At 39.3% G+C, this 23,019-nt stretch overlaps 1 protein-coding gene across 1 annotated transcript in view; it reads right to left on the reverse strand.

The window, feature by feature from the left end:
• SCRN1 (secernin 1) overlaps positions 1-23,019 on the reverse strand; it is a 36,359-nt gene that overhangs the window by 6,594 nt on the left and 6,746 nt on the right. The window contains exons 2-5 of the mRNA XM_085051020.1: positions 19,448-19,607; positions 8,418-8,599; positions 3,078-3,280; positions 20-214 (exon numbers count right to left, since the gene is read on the reverse strand). Coding sequence (XP_084907146.1) covers positions 20-214; positions 3,078-3,280; positions 8,418-8,599; positions 19,448-19,606 — 739 coding nt within the window. The 5' untranslated portion in view covers position 19,607. The remainder of the gene's footprint in view (positions 1-19; positions 215-3,077; positions 3,281-8,417; positions 8,600-19,447; positions 19,608-23,019) is intronic.

Below are 23,019 nucleotides of genomic sequence, written 5' to 3' on the forward strand. Positions count from 1 at the left end.
AAGACAGTTCAACACTTACCACCTTGCTTTTCTAGGCTCTCCCTGCCAGAACAACAGACTATATGGTCATCAGCAAGAGAGAACACTTCAGAAAAATTGAAGTCCGAGTCTCCATTCCACCAGCCTTGACTTTTCACATAATTCCTTAGTTCAGGATGCTCAGCATCAATTTTTGTAGTTAATGAAAGCTGATTGCAAATGCATTTCACTCCCTCTAGAAAGAGCCACACATTGGAAGAGAGCATTAATGCCATTTTACTGGGAGAAGCTGAAAGGAAAATGTCATTTCAATTAGGCAACAAATTAAACCATTGGTTAGGATGTACACTTGGCATGACTGTGTAACTACATAATTAAACACACACAGAATTACCAGTCACTGCAGGCTGCAGAGCTCAGTTCTCCGTGCCCTACTGAGACACTGACACTTGTGATTAATAGTGGGATTTAGTCAGAATGCCAGTTTCACAATCCACACCTCACACTTTCTGACCACAAAGCAATAGTGGTATCCAAATGCCATAGGCACCTGCCTAATCTTTTTTCCAATGGTGTACTCCACAGCCACAAGAAGCCTTGAGGTCTGACTTGATTTCAAAATATATTTTAGCAGAGCTGCATTTAATGAACCTGCTTTGCCCTTCAAAACTAAGAATTTGGAAAATGTTTTCAAAAGCTTAATAATTACTTTAAGCTTCCCAGTCGAGAAAGAGTTTCACTGTAAGCTGAAAGATAGGTTTAAATTAAAATTTTTTATCTTAAATTTTAAAATGGCATGAAGTAAAAAGAATGTGTGAAGTAGCCTTCAAAGAATACTAATGGGTTTTTTAAGTTCCTTTCCTCAAAAATACTGCAGTGCTTACAACCATATATCCACAGCATGGCAGTGATTGCTGCAGATATTCCTCAGAGAGAATAAAGCAAATGTATTGGAAGCCAGAGAAAGAGCTGATAAAGTAAAACTATAAACTCAAATAAACACAGATTCTGGAATTTGGCACAAACCATTTCTTAGACAGAAGCAAAACCAGTAGTTGTGGAAGTTTTTAAAACTGCCTTCCAAGAAGTAAGCTTCCTTTTATAATGCCTCATGCATGCAACTTAAATAATGGGCAACAACCTAAGATATTCTGTGCATCATTTTGCAAAAAAGTCCCTGTCATTCCGTTCTGACTTACACTGGGGTCAGTGACAGCTTGTTCTGATTCACACTTTCAAACAGCATACTTTTCAGGGAATTTTCATGACTTGAGTGATGAGAATATTTGTGTTCATGTCCAGCTAGGCAAGCCATCCTTTAAGAGCTCTTTAAATATTACATTTAATAACTCATGCAAAATACTATTTCATGGGTTTGATCCACCACAAAAAATAAAATTCATCAATCAAATACATTTTTCCACTCAGACTAAAGAATAGTAATAGTAAGGATTTTGAAGTGTTTAACCTTAAATTACTGTCAGAGAATTGCTTGATAAACACTATAAACTTTATAGTCCTGTAGCAGTAATATTAGAACAACTCTCAGGACAGTCAGGAAAAAATATTCCTTCACACTGGGGAATGACACATTTTCCCTGTTTTAGCAGCATTTGTGCATTCATTTGAAAGCTTAAGAAGCACACTTATGGTTGCAAAAAAGAGCCCCCTGAAAAAAGTATGAAATACAGAGTTCTTACACAGCCTGCAGCCTTTCCTCCTGGCAGGCTGCAGGAGATGGAAACTACTTATCTGCAGCTCACAGGGACCTCCTGAAGAGAAATGTGCTGGTAAAAACCAGAACAGAGCTGCAGAACTACTTCAAAAAGCTGCAAGCAGCAGATGAAGGCAACAGTTTATTTGCTGGGAAGAAGGACGTGAAGGTTTTGTATTGCTGATGCAGCTAAAACTGCTAAACAAAACCCACTGCTCTTCAAATATCACTCAGGCAGGTCAAGAGAAGAAGGCAGGCTGTCACTGCATAATCCCAGGAACCTCAGGAGTCAGCTGCTTTCCAGAACTGGGGTTTTATCAGGACAGCATTATCAGTCTTCCCTCCTCTGTGTTTGGTATCTGTTCATGCCAGATGACTTGTACATAGCCTTAAAATGCAAGCTTTGCTCAGGAAAACACCAGCTCTGTTAAGGTAACTGATTCCTGTTGGAGAGCATGAGTTGACAACAGGCCACCACACAACATTGCACAGCCTGGTGTTATTTCTTTGCTCCTTCCCATATCTGCAAACTCCTACCTTTCACGGAGGGGAAAATGAGGTGACAATTTAATGGATCTGTCACAGCTCAAGTCATGGATGATAAAACTCCTCCTAAATACTCTGAATTTTCAATTCACCCAAATGTGAGTACAGTTCAAAAAGCTCTACTCTTATGAAAATAAAAATCCCTTCAAAACCAAGATGAGAATAAATTAAATACAGGGCTTAAACAATCATGTTATATTAAGGTAGCCAATATATGCTGGAAAAGTTTTAAATAAATTCAACCACTAAGCCAGTGAATTCCAGAAGTTAGTTTGGCAACTCTGGCTTCACACATACAGAAAAAGAAACCATTTACAAGTTTAAAGAGCAGAAAAGTATTGTTTTGAACAGTCATTTAAAAAACGAGGATATAAAGGGCGTATATCTCTTTCAGTAAAGAAACCATCAGCAGAAACCCATTCACTTTATCACCTGAAAATAAGCCCTTTTGTCAAAACTATCAATGCTTATCATTTCCTCACAGTATTTTAAATTTGTAAGTAATAATTTGGGCATTAACTTCACCAAAAAAACACTTGACATGTTCCAAATAGGAAATAAATCTGAGAAAATACACCTATCAAATATAAAAATTTAAGCACAAATACTACATAGCTTATGCATAAAGACAACAATCTCCATCTTCACAGAAAATGCTAAGTTACATCAGCCAATGCAAATCAACACATTAAAAAATCAGAGTAGTACAAAAATAGAAGACTAAAATTGCATTCATTAATCACTTATATAAACTTACTGACTTTAAGACCAATTCTTCCAAGACAACTCGTCACAGCTATTTATAATAAGAGAGGTTTGCTGTGAGTTATAAACTCACCTGTGATTTTTTCAGCTGCCCAATACTTTCCAGAAGTCTCCAGTATCCAGGCTTCATTTCTGTCCACAATCAAAAATGCACTTTGGAAAGTATGGCATGAACTCCCATCTTCATAATAATTTCCACCTTGCCCATGCTCTTCCAACAGAGCAACTATTACATCCAATGCTTCTTTAGCTGTTGCACCTCTTTCTAGTCCAAGTCTATAAGAAAAGGGCAAAACAGATATTCAGAGAGGAATGAAAAAGCAAGATCTCCCCAAGTTATTAATTTTAAATATCAGCACTCATCTGGGTTTAAAATATTAAAGTGTCTGGTATGCCTAGTATAAGAATTCTTGCTTTAATGAGTTACTAGAATTAAAGGATGAGATATTGAATTATTTGTTTCTAGTCTTGATTTTTTACACTGGTTCTTTATTCTGAAGCCTATCATAGCTGGTTTTTAGTTTTTTAAAAAGGAGTCCAATTACCAACCAATGATCTCAACTGCACTGTAAACATGCAATGTTCTATTTATCTCCTCCTCAGGCAGAATACATTTGAAGGACAATTTGCAAACATTTGTTTAAAGTAACAGCTGTGACAAGTTTACTTTTCTGTGCAAGAGCAGGAAATTGTAAATTAATATTGCCAGATAACCAAAAAGGGAAGGGGTATTCAATATTACAACCAACATCTCTTTCCCAATGCCCTGATTGGCCATGGAAAGTAGATGTTATCCTTATATGCATACTCCATGCTGAAAAGAGAAGCATTTGTGCACAGTCAGACTTCAGAGTTCTTGCAGAGGCTTCCCCAAAAAACTGTCTGAACACCAGATATAGCTTTCATCAGAAGTTAGACCAACCAGATATCTGAAAGAACATGTCTTTAAAAGGAAGTTCAAGCAAAGCAAGGGTATTTCATGGAAAAGAAAACTGAGGTGTGGTAATAAATTTTACAAAGCTGTAGGGAACAATTGTATCCTGCTTTGGATAAGTGGCATTAGATAATCCCTTGACATAATTTACAGCCTTAATTGAATCAACAACAAAAGCAGTAACCAGAAGTTCAAATCAGACCTGCAAACAATTCCACTGGTTCCAAATCCAATTACTGATAATGAGGAAATGCAGTATTTCAAACAACAGAATATCCATGTCTCCATCCTTTGGGAGAGTTACCTGGATCAATCCAAAATTTCTCTCTGTTGGTTATGTCACCTTAATATTTTCCTCTGTGTTTGGCTTTCTCTAATCGCCCTATAGACAAAATAATTTTGACTGATGGATAGTTCCAAGAAAATCACTTTTTTAGATATAAGTACTATGCTAGCTCTTTCCATTTCTCTTGAAATCACAACAAGAAAACACTACTCTGTTTCCTAAAAACTACAGTACACAAACCAGGTCCTGATAACTTGAATACAGATTTGTTGACCTCAATACTGCTCAACCTGATCTCTGCACTGAGTCTGCTTTGTTAAATATTTGGCTACCATTAGCCTTGTTTTAGGCTGAATTATTGAAAGCAGTGTTTTCATCTCTCTCAGCAGCATCTATTTATCACTTACTGGCGAAAAAGAGCCAAGAAGCCAACTAGAATTTTAAGGCTTAACCTAAAGTGACAGTTCCTTCCCCATCATCTTCTTACTTTGCATTTAAAGGATCTTTTGCTCTCATCTTTTTTTGTTAGCTGAAACTTGTTTTGTACTGGTGACTCCATTTTTAGTCTCTATGCATTTATGTTTTTCCTTCATTCTTTTAATCACTGGCACAATTGCTCTTTTAGACCAATACAGCTCCTCTGTCAGTCTTTGCACATACCACAGACATAATTAAAAAGCCAGTCCAAAAGCATGGCTTATTTATTCCCTAAGAGCAATCCCAGGAGCTGTCACTTCCACAGGTAAGTGAATGGACTGAAAACTAAATATAGTCACTAGATTCAGTGATAATCTGCTCCCTTCTTCCCAGTTAATGACCAAAACCATGAGGTTATAATTGGATCAAAACCTGTCAAGAGACATAACATCCCACAAAAACTTTTAATAATGTCTCCCTGAAATTTTCTATTTGAGATGGTTACAGTCTAGCTTTCCCTGTCAAAACCACAGCAGGGATTCAGGCTGAAAAAGTATCCTTGAGGTATTGTATTTTATAAATGGCTCCAATGTTACATTTATTTCCATTAAATAAAGGTCTAGGCTCTGCTTTGCTAGGCTGGTCCTATCTGTCAGTCACAAGAGACAGAAAAAGAAAAAAAGAACAAACCCATCCTAGACAACAAGCACACAACTCATTTCCACAAAATTAAGTCTTGTCAGTTATCTCAGCATCAGCATCCTGGGCAACTGCAGCATAACCCTCCCACTAACACTTTTCAGATTATCCTTCAAGGTGAGCTGGGAGAAAAGTTTGAAGCAATTTCACCCCCAGATGAGAGCCTGAATTAGTTATTAATAAAATTGCAGTGATTCAGCACAATCCACTGCCTATGTACCTCCAATATGCTATCATATTGTCAAAACAACATTATCCTGAGCTTTTCAACTTCACCTATCAATTACATATGCAAGCTTTATAAATTAAGTAGCTAAAACACTTGATGACATTCTACTTTATTCAGTTTTGAGGTCTCTAGGGAAAGAAATTGGTAAACAAATTAATACCATTTTAAAGAGCATTCTTGACTCCCTGCCAAGATTGGCATCTCTGTGTGGCTCTGAAAAAAATTATTACACCTGTGATGAAAAGAATAAATAAATAATACAAACATAAAGGGATTAAAATTAAGACAAAAGCGCATAAATAAGGGTGTAATTTACACCTTAGGTGTAAACTACAGGTTTCTGTAAATTTACAGGTTTCTTCATACGTATCTTTTGTATGATAATGCTGTCCTGTTCTAACTGTTTCAGCAAAACTGTACACAAACTCTTCATATGAAGGTGCTTCCCTAAGTAAACAGGTGCTTTGTAGAGGCAACTGTGCCTCAAAAAACCCTAAAACTGCAGGCAGCTAGGCAGAATACGTGAAGAAAATTCTGATAAACTAACCAATGCAGCAATACTGGTACAGCTTTCAAAAACCAAGCTTTTGAATAATTCCCTAGGGGTAAAAAAGGTTCCTTGGGAAGTTATGCTAGAACATGCTTTCTCTCAGTTTTTCTGTGTGTTGTGACTAGGTCCATTTAGATTAACTGGCATGGGAATCAGCCTGCATGGAATAGGACCAACTTCTGACCCTGAAGTCCATCACACAAACTTTATTAATTTCTTAAGAATCATTCAAGTGTTCTGACATGCTGTGATAGTCTATCAAAGAGGCAGAGCTTGTGCCAGCTACTTCACTGCAGCCTACAGAGATTGATTTTGTACTTGATGGCTCTCTGTGCTATGGGGTGACATGAAATAGATACACTTAATTCAACTGGCCAAATCTTCACAGCAAGAGAAAGAATCACTTTGGTTGAAACAAGCAGCAGATGGTAACAACACATCTCTGGTGCTCCTTGCCTGAAGCACCTTCTCTCTGCAACTGAGCTACAATTCCTTCTGCAAGTAAGAAGGAAGAGAGGGAGGGCAGCATCTACAGGTGATGATTACTTGTAGTTTATGGTCAGCACATCCTTACTTTGATATCTCCTGATTTGCCTGTGTGGGAGAATCTAGAGCTGTTGGACAATATTTGAATACATACAAATGTGCAATATATTTAAACATATATTTGAATGTTAAACAGTCCTCTGAGACTGCAATAACTTTGACCAAAATAAGCAGAACTCAACATTTAAATCAATGGATTGCTAAAGTTTCAAATGGACTGTAGTAGGAAGGAAAAAATAAAGGTGGAGCTTAGAAACAGCCATTTTCTTCACAAAAGGTTGTCCTATACTTTCTTAAAAGACCTCTCACATGTACTCAGTCTCCCTTGATGTAACTGATTTTACTAGTCCTCCCAGGTACAACTTCTCCACAGATTCCTTCAGTGTATACAGGGCTTGGAGAAAATACCAAAGAGAAATATAACCCGAATTCCCTCATGGTTTTCTCACTGGTCAGATTCTATAGGTGTCTGATCACATTTCCAGTTTCCACTGCATTCACTCCAACTGGCGTATATTCCTCTTGATTTATGGTAGCTCAAAGCAGATAGGGTATTTCTGCAGAGACACCTTAGAGAACACTTACAGTTACAGTTTTAGGCAGCTATACACCTAACAACAATTTCTTCTAACTCTCACTTCCCAGCTTGCTCATAAGAATAACTTCTAAGGCTTTCATGTCCTCTTAAAAGTCAAGGTATCTCTTTCCTATCCTTTTATCTATAAAATATGTTAACTCATTGCAGGAGTAAAGTACAATGGTTTGACAGGATTTTTCTTGACTACCAGTTATTACTGTGCATTTATCAGCTCCTTGATATTTGAGGTTTTCCCCACCAGAAGCTATGGTTAAGCTGGTTTATAACAACTCTTTTTAACTATATTAAGCACAGCCACAATATTTAACTTTTTCCATTTAACCAAAACCACTCCCATCTTTCACTACTCAAGAAAAACAAGAATTCACCTGTAACTGCTTCAGGCTGCTCATTAAGTATCCTAGGGCAAATTCCAGTAGGACCATTGGGTCTAACACTGATTTACTTAATTATGCAGCTGTTGTCCTGTTCACTCTTTAAACTGAGTCCATTTGCTTCATTTCTCTTTGTAATAAGTTTGCATGTTCTCTCTTCTTTCATTTTCAGCTTTCATCCCCACCCAAGGCTCCTTTATATTCTCTTCACTACAAGATCAGCATGCAGGCTGAGGCTTACAGTGCAGCACCAGCCTTTTGGGCAGAGAGCCGTCAATGAACAGACTCACAGGAGTTTGTGTGCCAGCATCTGAATAAGGGCAATGGTTTGCATTGGAATGCATGGGCTGAAGCAAGGCATAGTAGTTTGTTTATGCCTGCAGTTGGCTATAAGCCCAGAATAAGCTTTTTAGGTCAGAGTAGGCTGTTATAAAGTGTGGGAGAATGAAGGGCACACCGGCAATCTGATATTACAAATCAGTTAGCAGCTCCTTACCAACACTGTAATCATATCTCTTACCCTGTCAGAATAGCCACTGCTAGACTGTAGGGTAGGTAGACAAGATAGATTGAGTGAATCCATAGCAGTCTGGTACATACTTGGTAGCTAAATTCAGATTGCAAGTGTTTTAAGTGTCAGCTCAGCTGTACCTGGAGTACTACCTAGACAGGTGTCCCGCTTATGTTGTTTTAAAATCTCCTTATGCCAACACCACAAAGCTGTCACCTGGTACCAGCATCACCTAGGGCTGACGATGAAAGGCTGCTCACAGCACTCACCTGACAAGATCCATGCCAAGCAAGGCTTCAGACTCCGAAGCAGGCTCTCTGGTCACAACAGCTTCGTTGGCTACACACACCCCATGCTCGTTGGCTCCCATCTCTGCCCCCCAGAGCCAGGAGGGTCTGCTCAGCACCACAGCGTGGGTCTTGGGCACCTGCTCAATCTCGATGTATGTGCACTGCAGAGACAGCAGCAAGAGAGAGTTACACAATCACAAGCACTTCATCCAATGCTGCAACTGAAATAACACAAGGCTTCAATGTACAGACAGGACACATGTTGTTTTAAAAGTCCATGTTTTGTGAACAAACAAGGAAATTTTTTTAACAACATGTAAGTGTCATGTTTGAACGTTTACATCCTTATATTACATAAGTCTGGGAAAATACATGTGTTGATGCTTGCAGGCTTCCAAGAGACAAGCAGGACCCAAATACTAGAATCAGTGGAAAGCAGCAGGAGACAGACTGTACTGTTTCACTAATGAAACACTTGTCATACTTGTACATAGTAACAACACCAAACCGTTCTACCACCTCACCTAAGCACAGTCTCCAGTACTTTATTAAGTACATAGTGTAACAATGGTAAATGGACAAAATACATGAGAAGGCTTCCTCCTCTGCCTTGCTGCCTCCCCTGCAGCTGCCCCCAAAACAGACACAACTGGTAGAGAGAGGAAAAAAGCCCAAGCCTTGAAAAGATTCAGTGTTAAGCTTTGAAAAACAGTCACAGAAATAAAACATGGGTACTGCTGTTGCTCAAACTGGTGGTTTTGCTATTTTAAATAGTCTACTTTAATTAGACGTCTTTGGATGTACTCTGACAAGTCCAAAATACAAAGGAAGGCTGCAGAGAAGTCATTGAAACTGCAAGAAAGAAAGAAATTATCTTTCAAATACATTTACTTGCCTTCAAAACAAGCACTGTTTTCCCAGACAGCATGGATGAGAGATCAATCCAGCATTACATCATTGGTCTGTGCAAACCAAAGAAATGAACTTTACATTTTACTGTTGAGTTCACATCAAGTTTTTCAAGGATCAAACTCTGCAGAGTTTGCTTTTGAGAAGCCTGAAGCTGTCTGTATTTATGAAGCATCTCTTAGGGTCCAGAATTCCTGTTGTAACACCTTCTTTGCAGGAAGTAATCTGCAACAGTTTTTTGGAGGAATATCTGATCACACATATCAAAGGAAACAGAATCATCAGAATGGACTTGCCAAATAAAAGTTATTTGCCTTGTTTGCCTGGCTGTGTCAATATTAAAACCTAAAGCCAAAGAAACTAGTCCAAAATTATCAGTAGTGAGAAGCTTTGGTTTTTTTCCTAGCCTGTCTTTCCCCCTTTAAGGATTATACAGCATGATCATCTTCAGCCTCCATTCGTGAGCAATTATTTTAACAGTAGTAGTTCATCTAGCACACAATTAAAATGCATAATAGACCCTCTTTGGTCAAAATTGGGATTTTCAGAGTCCTTCCATTTGACCATGCAAGAAGGATACAAAAAATGAACTTGCTACCTTCATTAGGTAGTGTGCAAATAGATCAAAACAAGACAAAGCAGAAGGGCAGTGAACTCTTTCAGTCTAAGGACAGGCTCAGGCAATAAGATCCTGTCAGGGACTTACCTGCTGTATATATAGGAGAAAATACCTCATACCTGACCAGGCTGTTTGACCAACTGTATTATTACTATATAGTAATACACTGTGATTTTTCAGAGGCAAATTCCTCATCTATCAAGGTGCAACAACATTTTGCACTGGCCAGGAGCTAAGATCTGACTAACAGAAACTCTTTATACAGTTCACCCTTTGCTTCATTGTGTAACCAAGCCATGCCGTAACTGACATTTCTTATCAAAACTCCCCCTTCTCCTTTTGAGCTGTCAGCCAAAAAATCTCATTTTTGACATTCTGCACAATTTCATTTCAGAGCTTCAGGTCAGTGCTGTTTGGATAAGCACTTGATGTGTGTGTGTGAACAGAGAATAGCTGTATTTGCGGGATGTGCAAAGGGGGACCTGGAGCAGCAGGAAAGATCCCATGTGAAGACAATACCAGAGCAGCTATAAGGCCATAGGTCTGCAGCCTTAGCCCTCCACATGTCATAGGTGGTCAGCTGGCTGAAACCATCCTGCAGAGTCATCCCAGACATTAACCTTCCCAACCCCACAGCAGAAAGCAAAACCCTAGACACAGTGTGGAGGAGACTTCAGAACTCCACAAACCCACACTTGCATAGCATTTTCTGGCTGAATAGCCCTATTATACAAGCTTGCTTACACTGACTCTTTGATTTTTTAGAAGGAAAAATGATAACACTCTGAAAAGTGATAGTTAAGCTAAAAAAATGCTGAATGCCTTTCCTCTGCAAAACATATTTGCAAGGCTATCCTTGCTACCAGTCGCTTATTACTTGGCGCCTCATTCCAAATCCAAGCATTTCCAAAGCTGCTATTCATTGCAAAGATCTTACTGTCAATGGTAGCAGTTGAGAAAAGGGAAAGAGGAAATTGTTTGTCCCTGCTTGATGAATCCAGAGCATTCTGAAAAAAAATGTGACTTTGTTTTGTAATTATGTAATCAGAGGCTAGAAAACATCCAGAGGAAACTCCACACACCTCAAAATACAGCTGACACCTTCTATATCACTTCTTTGTGTCCCCCAACCCAAAAAGAAGTGAACATGGGTCATGCTATAGTCATGCTATATTCAGTTTTCCTACAATAGTTCGTGTACATAGACAACACTCAAGCCTTATTTGTATAAATTGTCTTAGAAGACCTAAATAACAGAAAAATCATTCCAACCTGACAGTAGCTGACAGTTCTCATAAAACCACTGTTGACTTGATTCTTATTCATTTGTCATGGTTATTGACATTGCTGAATAAGTCTTGATGAAATTTTACCTTCCCACTATGATTATTTACTTCAGTAAGCAGGCACTCAGTGGGATTGATGTATTAAGGCAGGAGCTTGGTTCATATTTATAATAGTAGGTAGGAGCTTCTCAAAAAACTAGGGTTCAGATGTGACAGTAGATTATTAATTTTAAACATAAACCACTCACTCCATAACTTCACCATCCCCCCCTTAAAATGAGATCAGAAAACTCTTTCCCAAGAAACAAGAGGAACTGGGCTATCCGCCTGCAGCAAGACACATCAGTTGTAAAGGTAGGTCAACTAGAGCCAGACTCTGGATTTGCAGCACAGCAAACCACTGCTTCTCGTTCCACAGAAATCAGGACATATCCTTGCAACAGCTCAAGCACAAAAGGAAACTGTGGGGGCAAGACAACACTATCCACCAAAAAAAACCTCCCGGGCCACTAGATCTCTAGAAACAGAGCTCAGATGCTGGGATTTCAAAAGAAGGCAAAAACTCCACCATCCCTCCCCCTCTCCTGCACCCCACAGACCTGGCAAATCCCTCCAGCACACCAGCAGAGCAGCCTGCTCCACTGAGAGCTGTGCCAAAGTAGCCAATGACAAACAAAACAGACGTAAGGTACCGCTGTGATTCTGCTTGCCATTAACCCTGTCTTCAAAATCCCTGAAGTGTCCAGCCTCAGCATTTCCTAATACTAACATTTTTCTTTGAGTATGAATGCTAAAAACAGAAGAATACTGAGAAATTTGGTGGCAAAGGCTGAGAGTGAGTGGTGTCAGGCTCCATTGATTTTCTAGAACTCAAGCCCTGAAAGCAGCATAACTGGCATCTTGCCCAGTGACAGTAAATTCCCATTAGAAAATATAACACTAAAGAAGAGAGACTTCACACACACCAGAGATGAAGCCAGCAACTTTAAAGAATTGAGCAGGCTGGAAACTAATGATATTTCTTTTATTTCACTTACATTATCAAGAAGAGAATCTTATCAAGGGAGTTCTAAGAATAGCACAAGGCACAAATGTATCTCCCACCCTAGCTAGGGCATGCAGATAAGTTGGAGGTATTCCAAAACCAGACACGACAGTCATAAGCACAAGAGATTTCTTCTTTCATTAATGAAAAGAAACCATTGTGCAGTTTCTACTGTACTAAGGCTGCAGAAGCCCAATTCCTAGCACTGTCAGTCAGGTCATTATGAAATATCAATGAAATCACATAGGCTTCAGCCCTGGATAACAAAGGCAATAGTCAGGGAATGCTTTAGAAAGAAATGATCTTTGAAAAGGGGCATTAAGATTCCAGATTACAAAAGAGATCCCACCCCAACCCCCTTCCCTGCCATCAGATCCAGGCTCAAACTTGGCATTAACTCTTTACTTAACTACTTCAAACACTGCCATACTCTAGCATATATTTGAAAATAGGTAAAATATCTGTATGATTGCAGCAACTCAGTAAGTTGCACCATGGGTGCTTTTTTAACCCCTTCCAAAAGAGGATGCAAAAAATGCACTAAGGCAAGTCTCACAGCCTGCTGCCTCTCTGGCCATCAAGACACTGAGCCTGACAGCCTGTCTGGAAATTTTTAGAGAGGTGATTCCACAGGTGACATGGGCTGCCCCATCATGGTGAAGTGGAAATCTGGAAAACTAGAAGAGTTGTTCAAGAAAGCCCCTCAGACCACCTCATGCAGATGTGTCTGACAAATGAGCTTTACAGACAGTTCTTTTGCCACTTATTTACAGGAAAAAATTTAGTAGAGCTTGAAGAAGTGGCAATAACCTTTCTCTGGAAAGAGAAATATGCAAGCAGTAGTACACAATACAAAAGAGGTGGTTAATAAATGGTTTACCACTGCTTGCTCATGCACTAAGCAGAACTAAGCACACAGTGGAAGACATCTGGATGACTTTACCACTCCCAGTAAACACGGCCAGGACATCTCTACAGCTGTGAAATTTGTGCTGTGGCAGAGGGGACAGCCATACAGCAGGATAAATCCAGCCTGGGTACATCTCAAGCAGTCAGCCCCTTCTAGTGGTCACATAGTCAAACCAGAATGGTGAGCAGAAGTCTCTCCCGTGGCAGGATGAACCCTCAGGTAGCCAGCTCTCAGAAACACACATTGTGCTACTACTTGTATCCTCACCTTGTAGGCAGATATAAAAGCATTTACTATCTGTACAAATAGAGAACACAGCCAATTTCTGCCACAGTAAAATGCCTCTTTCTTTGTTATATTAAGGTCCTTCCCTTTTTATGAAGACCATAGTGCACTTTACATACACATTGTATTGACATATTGTTCCCAGATGTTTGGATTCATCACAACCAGTAACTATAAAATTTGAATCTGTGTGGTTCTTTTATCTCTAGCCTTGTGTAAGGATGACAGATTTTATTCTAGAAAAAGAAATAATTAGGGAAGCTAGAAAAAGTTAATCAGTTTCCCTGTCAGAAAGCAGAACTATCTGCACCCTCTGACCAACTCCAGCCTGCTCTATCAAGCCACCAAGGAGCCTCAGGCACGTGAGCCACTGTATGGAAATGTGCTCAGCAAAATTAAATTTAAACATCTTTGAACAAATCAAATACCATAGAGTGCAGCAAGGCACCCAAGGCCAAGAACACTCTCTGGAGACAGTATATGTCAGAGTTGATTCAGCAGTCAAGAATTCACCTCTCGTTTTTCAAGATACAAATTTAGCAGTCTCCTGGGTGATGAGCAAAAGTACAACTGAAATGGGGATGAAGCTTAATAATTTAATATTTTAAAACAGTAAGAAACAGAATTCAAAGAAGCCACAAAAAGCCCATCACAGAGATATCCTTGGAGCTCTTGGATACTCAGGCATTTGAAATACCTGCTCACACATCTGTTTTGACATGATTAAATGGTTTGGGTCAAGATGGGAGAGTTGGCAGGTTTTTTGTGCCATGCAATTCTAATACTCTCCCCTCCTCTTCCTCTCTGCTACAATAAAAACAAACAAACAAAAAAAAACCCTAAAGAGATTAAGAACAAAAAAAGTAGTTCAAGCTAACCAGTTTTGGTCTGGTGGGAGAACAAATAAACAGCACACCTAAAGTAACAAGAGGCTTTAAGAGGGCAGAAACATCCAAGAGATTATGGTTTCCACCTCTGAACTGCTGCCGGGTTGTGCACTGTGCTACAAAGCAAAGTCAAACACATTAGTTTAAAGGCCAGTGGCCTGCAGTGGAGCAGAAGAGAGAAAAAGCTCCCATCAGCCAAGCAATAGACTGCTGAAGGCAGCAAGCAGTTTCTTTTATTAGCTGCTGTCTGCCTGCACAGTGCCTTCCCTCTGCCTCTGTGCAGTCTAAGGGTCAGCTGCACAAGGTGGCAGCCAGCACTGGGGCTCGGGGGAGAGGCAAGAATGCAGCTTCCCAAACCACCTCTGAATTGCAAACCTTCAGACTACAACCTTATCTATCTACATAGCATAAGCAAAAAGTGCCATCAGAGGCACAAACAGAGCTGTGTTTCATCAAGGTTTCCTGCCAGGCACCACTTTCCCATGGAAGTGTCATTGGGGGTGCCCAGGTCTATGTCTGCACCTGCAGCAACATGACTGTGACTTAGCACTGCCAGTCTGACCTGCAGGCTTCCCAAAGAGCAAATTCCAGTAGATCCTGCTTCTGTTATGAGATTATGACTTCTGTTATGACATTCTGAACACCTTGCCCATGACATAATGCAGATAACCCAACCAGCTGGCGTAAAAGGGAAGCAAAGTACCCCAGAACGGAACTGCAGCACTGGGGTGATGCCTGGGGATTATGTTACAAAGACCAGGATTAAGATACCTGCAGGTAATACAAAGCCAACTTTAATACAGTCAAAGTCTGCTTTCCAAGCTGTATACCTATCTTGCAACACCAGGCAGAGACCCCTCAGTTATCTTTAGGTGAGTTTTTACGTCTGCAGTCCTCAGACTGATATGCAGCAAAAAAGCTTACTGCTCCTCTGAAAACTCAGAGCAAGGGGAGGTAGAATGGTATCCATTAAAAAAACCCTAAAAACAGAGGAAATAAAAGAATAACTATGACATCAAGTTTTAGAGAACAAAAAAATCCTCCTACCCCACAGAGGGCTGGCTTTTAGCCCAGATCTGTGTTTAATACCAACATACTAGAAAAATTTTGCATATTCCACAGTTTTATAGACTTCTTTGCTAGTCTACCCTTCCTACTTTGCCCTTTCCATTCCTCCATAAGAAGTTGCATGCTGTTAAGATAAAAGAGTTTTTGCAGGTCTATAATGAAGCAAGAAACCATGACTATTTTGATATTATGAATATAAGGTCAAGTTAGAGGTAAGGAAGGTAGATTTAAAAGGGAAAAAAAATCCACATGGGAAATTCATCTACAAAAAAGTCATTCAGCTAAGACTTCTTTAGGAGAAGGAAAACCACAGCAAGCAGCAGGTTAATATAGAATAAAAGAAATCTAGTAAGTAAAATCTACCTTAAAAATAAGGCAGAGGGGCTAGCATCTTAAAGAGCTTATGACAAGAATTGTCACTAACACATGACAAATTCTTAAAATCCACATCTGGGAAAAAAAAAAGAACACTCTTACTTTTAGTAGAGGAATTCAAAAAAGGACCCTATTTATGCTTAGGGGAGCAATATTTCACCTGCACACACAAATTCACTAGGCTGATCACTACAACAAGGAAGAGGGTTGATCAGCATCTGCCACTGCAAAATTGCATTGCAAGAGAAGAACAAACTTTTGAGAAAGTTGTCACACACATACACAGAAGGGACCTTTAATGAAAAGCCCCATTGTTCAGGGTCTTGGGAACCTGCTGACATGGAGGGAAGGAATTATGTTGATGAGCTAGCTGCAGGGTTAGTTGTCTGGCAGATTAAGCCACAAAGATCAGGCTGAAAATGACTTGCAGTATTCAGTGAGTTCCCCTGAGGCCCTGTGACAAACTACCTGATAGCAGCATAGCACAGCCTGCCCCCTTCCCCGATGGCAACTATCTCACTGAATTACTGTGCCATTTTTGGTTACATTGTGCATTATCACCGTTGCAAACGGGAGCAGCACAGAACAGAAATAGGAAATAGGATACAGACACCCTGACTGAGTCTTATAGAACAACCCATATCATTACCAGCTCTCAACAGAAGTTCAGAACACCAGTGACAGTCACAAACAGGCAATCACAATTTAATACACACTGAGTGGCATTACATGCAAAAAATAGAATATAATGAAAACCAAGTCCACGATCATTGTCCAGTGAAGATAAAGAAACCAAAGCAAATATACAATACAGAAAGGAAAGAAAAGCTGCTCATTTGTAGGAAAAAAAATAAAACAACAACATACCCATCCAAAACAAAACAAACAAAAAGCCCAAACAAACATGCTAGGATGGATGAGAAGAAAAATTCAGTTAGAGGCACAAAGGATTACCGACTTAGAACAACTGTAGTCAAAAATTGATCAATGACATTTTTCCATTTGTAAAATACTGTACATTTCGTTTTGCAAGTTAGTTTAGTTAGTTTTACAAAGTGCAAGGGAAGGAAGACTGTAGTAAAAAAAAAAAAAACCACAACCAAAACTACACCAACAATAACTGAAGTGTTAGCAGCTTTCACAGGTTTTAAAGAACAAACTAGTAACCCTGAGTATGTCAAAGCTACATATAGAAGCTTTGACACTCCTCTCCACTCCCCATCAGTTAATTACCTCTGATGAGTTTGTTTAAAAGGCAGATTGTGTTGCATGCCTGGTACTTCAGCCAAGTGGCTGAATTCAAGCCCTTCCTTAAAGGTTTTCTTGACTTTGAGGTACCACTCACTACTAATACACAACAACTGTGTAAAGCTACCAGACAGCCTTTAGACCTAATAAAACAAAATCAGTACCGTGTTTTAATCAGCTTCCTCTACTCAAAATATGCATGAGTAAAAAAAAAGAAAAATACATTTACAATACTTAGTGCTGAGTGTGACGAAGATGCAATGATAAGCAATTACTTGCACTACTCTCAGAGCAACTGATGATCTTTTTGTCCTGTGCTAGGAAGAAACAGGAAGAATTTTGGCAAACATCTGGAGCCTGTATGTTTCTGTACACCACTCTACTTGAAAAACCTCAGTCTAGCTAATAAAGAATTATCTAGTAGCACAGACCAGCAGAAGCCAAAGTATCCATTAATTAGGACTTAAGTCACTACTTTAAAAAATAAAAATGGCCCAGTCCAGTCCCTCATCTAAAAGTGCATCTTCACCACACTGCAATTAACTTTACCTTGATTAAAAAAAAAAAAAAATCAGCATTTAATGAGAATGCTTGCAGATTCTGGTTAGCAGAGTAAATCTGCAAACTGTGTTGTGCTAGGGAAAGGAATTATGCTCCCTGCTTCTAAAAGGCCTGGCAAAAGAGTTGAGTTTATGACTGAATTCTAAAAAAAGGCATTAAACTGGTTAATCATGGTGTGAAAGAGGAATCCTAATAGATTATATATGGCTTAATTATATGCTTCAGCAAATTATGACAATCTCATCAAAGAGTAAGATATAGGGCAAAGAGACCAAAAGAATCAAGGACTCTAACCGCAACTTCTTACAAAGTATTCTCCATTAAGGGTACAAAACAGAGAAGCACTCTGAAGTTCTTCTTCCTCAATAACAGATGTTTTTGTTTTAATTTCCAGTGCTATGTAGAGATTTTTAAAACAAACTGCTCTGAAGCCTTCTTGTCTTATTGTCACACTTGTGTTATGTTTGCTAACAAATGTCTACAAGATGCTACAGCACTGCAATTGACTGCACTTAGTGCTCCAGGACAGGGGAAGGGAATTTCTCTATATCCAAAATTAAACCATTTAATAATGCATAAGTTGTACTAGATATTGGCAATAAAAAGAATTAAGAGAACACTAACTTTTAGAATGAAGAGCACCAAATCCTCTGAAATTTGGAAGTCATCCCGCTTGAAAAACAGAATTAAAACTCGCTGTTGCCTTGGGATATGTCCTGGGCAAGTGACAACTAGATCCATACAGATCATGTCTGTTTGGATGAGAGACGTCAGCCTGGCCCAGAACACCTACTGCCCTCAGCCTTCTGCACAGCCACAGGGGCAGGAGAAAGCTGAATGCAGGGAACCTCACAGATTCTGCTTTCCCAGGTGCCATTCAGAGCAAGAACCTGTGGACTCTAAAAGCCCCTGACAGTGCAGCACTGCGCTCTGTCTCCTCTGATAAAATGACTATCTGCATAGATCCTTGTCTTTCCTTCTGGTGCCTCAGTCTCTTCATTCCACCTTCACGTTACACTTTCCCCTCTTCCTGCCTTTTTGTTCATTTGTCCCTTTGCTTCACTCTTCTACATCTGCTTATCCTTCCATTTCTCCTGCCATTAAAGCAAGGCTGCAGTAACAGACTACAATTACAGCAACTTCCAGCAGGGTCCCTTTCAACCTGCATCCATGGCATCAGCATCCAGCTTTGGGGCTGCACATCCAGCCTGGATTCAGAGGGAAGCCACAGCACTCAAAACTGACCATGATGTAGGTGCCCAGCTGCAGAACACATCAACAGAGCCAACAGCAGCTACAAGAGTGAAGTTTGGCTTACTAAGCTTGCACATTCTAATTCTCCTCCTCTCACATTCCCTCAGAGCACAACTTCCTTGAGGCCCAGATTTCTGGCTACCTGTTTTGCAACCTGTGCTGTTGTCAGGCCCCATTACAACTGCCAAACAACAACCATGAATGAGAATAATTCATTTGGCAAGTGACAAACTCCAAAAATTGGTTTCTAGTTCCAGTTAGTCACGATATTTTTCCCTTGAAAGGAACAGGTAGTCTACAGACTACATGGTGCAGGAATCTGAGATGTGAACAATTTTGCCTGTCTGCTGGAGAAAGTACAGATCATGGATTTTTCCTGAATTAAAAAAATAACATTCTTGAGTTTCATTTTCAGGACTTTTAAAAAACCTTGTCTTGTTCTACTCAAGAGCTTTGAGCGCAGTGAGCAAGGACTCCACAATCTGACAAGAAAACAAGACAGCATTAATTTCCTCCAATAACAGTGATTTCTCACCGTTTGAATGCAACAATTCACCCTTACCTCAACTTTGCTTCCTGGATCATGTTCTGCAGCAGCAAAGTAGACCACCTCCTGTACTTCATCTCTAGGCCGTGCAGAGTTCTTTCCAAACACCACCAGCCCATCTCTAGAACATGGGGGAAAGGCCACGAAACAGTAACTTGGAGGAGCTGCAGCCATCCTAGAAAGGAAGGAAAGCATAAACAAACAAAACTAGTGGTGTCTTTTAGTCATAACTGCATAGGTTAGAGAATCATTCAGTCCACTGCTACTAGCTGTAGCTAAGAGGGAATGCATTCCCTCTCTCATTTGATTGTCCAGTGATAAGGGAAGAACAGGTCAGCTTAAAGGAAGCTTATCCAAATGTCATTTAAAAAATATAATAATTTTCATCATTTTTCACCCAAGCCTTGTGAAAGCATAAATAGGAAAAAAGGCAAGGTAACTGTGCCTTAATGAGTCTACTTAGTCCCCAGAGAAAGCAGATACTCAGCACTGGAGCTGCTCTGTATGACCTAGATGTGTTCTGCTGACTCAGACAAGTGCAGAGACACAGAATAATTTTAAATAATTTACTCCCTCTGCTCACATGCACTTTATTATTTTTAAAAAGGGAAGATAAAACATGTTTGAGAGATTCCTGAGAGGGGACAATAATGTAACTGGAAACAGAACAAAGATACAGCACAATCACATCAAAAACTGTCAGTCAATGAATCTACTCAGATGGGAGGAGACTGAAGCACTAATTGCACTTTATTTTCTCTGTGGTTTGTCTGCATTGCTGCTCTTACCTGAAGTTAATTGATTGCTGTTTGTTTGTTTGTTTATGCAGGCTAACGTGAAATGTTTATAGGCTAATTTTAAGTGTTTGCAATGACAATATATTAAGAAAAAATATAAACTTTTTCAGGACTATGCCCACTACTGTAGCTGGTCTTGTGTACATTGCCAAGTCTGACATTTAACTTGCACATGTTTCAAACCATTCAAATTTGGCTGCTTTCTTTTTTCTTTTTTTTTTTAAGCAGTGCCATTTAAGTACATACCTCTCACAGAATAGTAGATATTAAAACAGAGGAGGAACTCCTTTTGTATAAAGACTATTTAATGTAATCCATGAAATGGTAATTGTTTGCCTGTACACTATGAGCAGGTCACACAAATGCTCAACCTTGCAAAAAAATGTCAAGAAGATCTATCTTAAAAGTGTCTTCTACCAACACAATGTGAGGTAATGAATTGTTCAGGGAACTCACACAGTCTTTCAATTTAGGTAAAATTATATTCATCCACTTGAGCTGAAAATGTATTAGGAAACAAACAAATCCCTTTTTACAAGCAGAGTTTTGACCAGTGGGAAAGGACTGAAGTAACTCATCTTTTAGTGCACCAAATTTGTCTTCTGATATATTGCCAGATAAGCCAAAATCTTGCAGACTTACTGAGGATCTCACTATTCAAAAGAAGCATTTATTTTATTCCAAACACTAACTAAGCAGATTTATTTGAAATACATGAGGCAGCTGAAAAACATTAAGCATCCAAGAGCCTAGAAAGAAAGGTTAAAATTACATACAATGCTAATTTATATTAAATTAATACCAAAACATATAGGCTTTAAAAAATGGTAAGTAATGTTTCAGCACTCTGCTACTGAACAAATATGAAGGTATGCAAGGCAGATATTTACATACCTACAGTCTGAGTAGGAAGGGAAAAGAATTAAAAGTTTGTAGTTATCTAATGCTCTTCAGAATTCTGAAACCTCCCTGAAATAAATAGTCTCAATTCTATGCGTGGGATTTTTTTCTCTTAAATATACCAACAGTTATTGAACCTAAAACAAATTGCCATTTTAGTAATGCTTTTTAAGTATGAAAGTATGAGTAACTGTATTTGTGACATCTTTTTTTTTTACCTTAAATATACCAACAGTTACTGAACCAAAAACAAACTTGCCATTTTGGTAATGCTTTTTAAGCATGAAAGTATGAGTAAGCTCCTCTATAACTAGAGCTCCCTTCAACACACAGTCTATTTCGTAAGTATGAGCAAGCTACCCAACAACTAGAGGTCACTTCAATACAGTTTATTTCATACAGACCAGTATATAACAGTCAAACACTGTCAAATGTTATAATCTGATACTGAAAACACGACTGTCATTAGAGGATTTGGCACTGGGATTCCAGGTTACATTTTAGAGAAGGAAGCCATCTAGCAGTCTGCTACAGTTTAAATCTACTCAGTTTGCTATGTAGCACTTTTTCCTAGAGCCTCATTTGGTTCATTTTGAATATGACAACCTGTATTTTTCAGAACTCTACTGCACTTTTATATTCCTCCATCACCTAACTAAAACAGTCTATTAGCAGCCATCTATCTAAGCAGGACATTTCTACTTGCCTACTGTATGTTCTTCTTTATTCAACTTCAGGTTGCCCTCATTTTCACACATTTGCCACCTCTTTGCCCTCTTACACAGCTCAATACTAAATAATCATCTCTCACCCACAGAAGGAAAGGAACACTCCTCCTTCACAGTACCTCTGATAAATCAGCCTGACTTACAAAATCATCTACTGTTACAATTCCTACACTCTTTTGATGGAGCATTTGCTCCTCCAGTGAAAGGCAATCCTGAAAACCATAGGAAACACAGGGAATGACTGGAAATAGATCTCAAAGAACACCTTGTTGCCCATTCACACAGTTCTTCATCACAGAGCATGTTGAGTACACCAGCCTGATTTTCTCAGCAGACCATACCTCAGATCTACATTCTGATGTAGACAGAGGTAAACCTACATCATACATCTTGATTGCAAATCATTATACTCATAGATGGACCATGGCAAGTTAAGAGAAACGGGGACTGTGCAGACCAGTGTAGGCTATATCCAAAATAATTCTGCATGTGGGAGCTCTGGAAATAGACAAAGAGCTGTACATTATGCTATGCCACTATATAATAACTGCTGCAGTTGCAGGGAGTTAACAGGCATCATGCTTGGTCAACCTCAAATCACTGCAGGCACAAAGGTTGAAAAAAGAGTTCTGAGCGGCAGCCACTTAGTATCTTTTTGTTTCACAAAATCATGCTGCAGCAGGGATGCTGTATTCCACCTGGTCATTTTTTTTCCCAGTCTCCTGTGTTCTGACACTATAAAGAAGATTTACTTCACAAGTTCCTTTATTAAGATCTTCTCTCATTGTCATAAGTCCCGTTTAGCAACTGAAAAGCCAAATTAATTGTATGAACATATCACCCCTACTGTCAGTGGTAAAACAGACAGTATTGAGTTTATAAGTATTTTGATGCAGAAAGAAATTAGTAACATCCATTGGGCAATCACAGAATCAAAAAGGTTGGAAAATATCTCCATGATCATCAAGTCCAACCTTTGAGCAAACACCACCACATCAACTAAACCACAGCACTAAGTGCCATGTCCAGGAGTTTCTCCAACACCTCCAGGGATGGTGACTCCATCACCACCCTTGGCAGCCTCTTCCAGTGAAGAAATTCTTCCTGATGTCCAACCTGAACTTCCCCTGGTGCAGCTCTAGACCATTTCCTCTTCTCCTGT

This window comes from Lichenostomus cassidix, chromosome 2 (assembly GCF_008360975.1).
Source record: "Lichenostomus cassidix isolate B80296 chromosome 2, HeHo_3.0, whole genome shotgun sequence".
Classification (NCBI taxonomy): Eukaryota; Metazoa; Chordata; class Aves; order Passeriformes; family Meliphagidae; genus Lichenostomus; species Lichenostomus cassidix.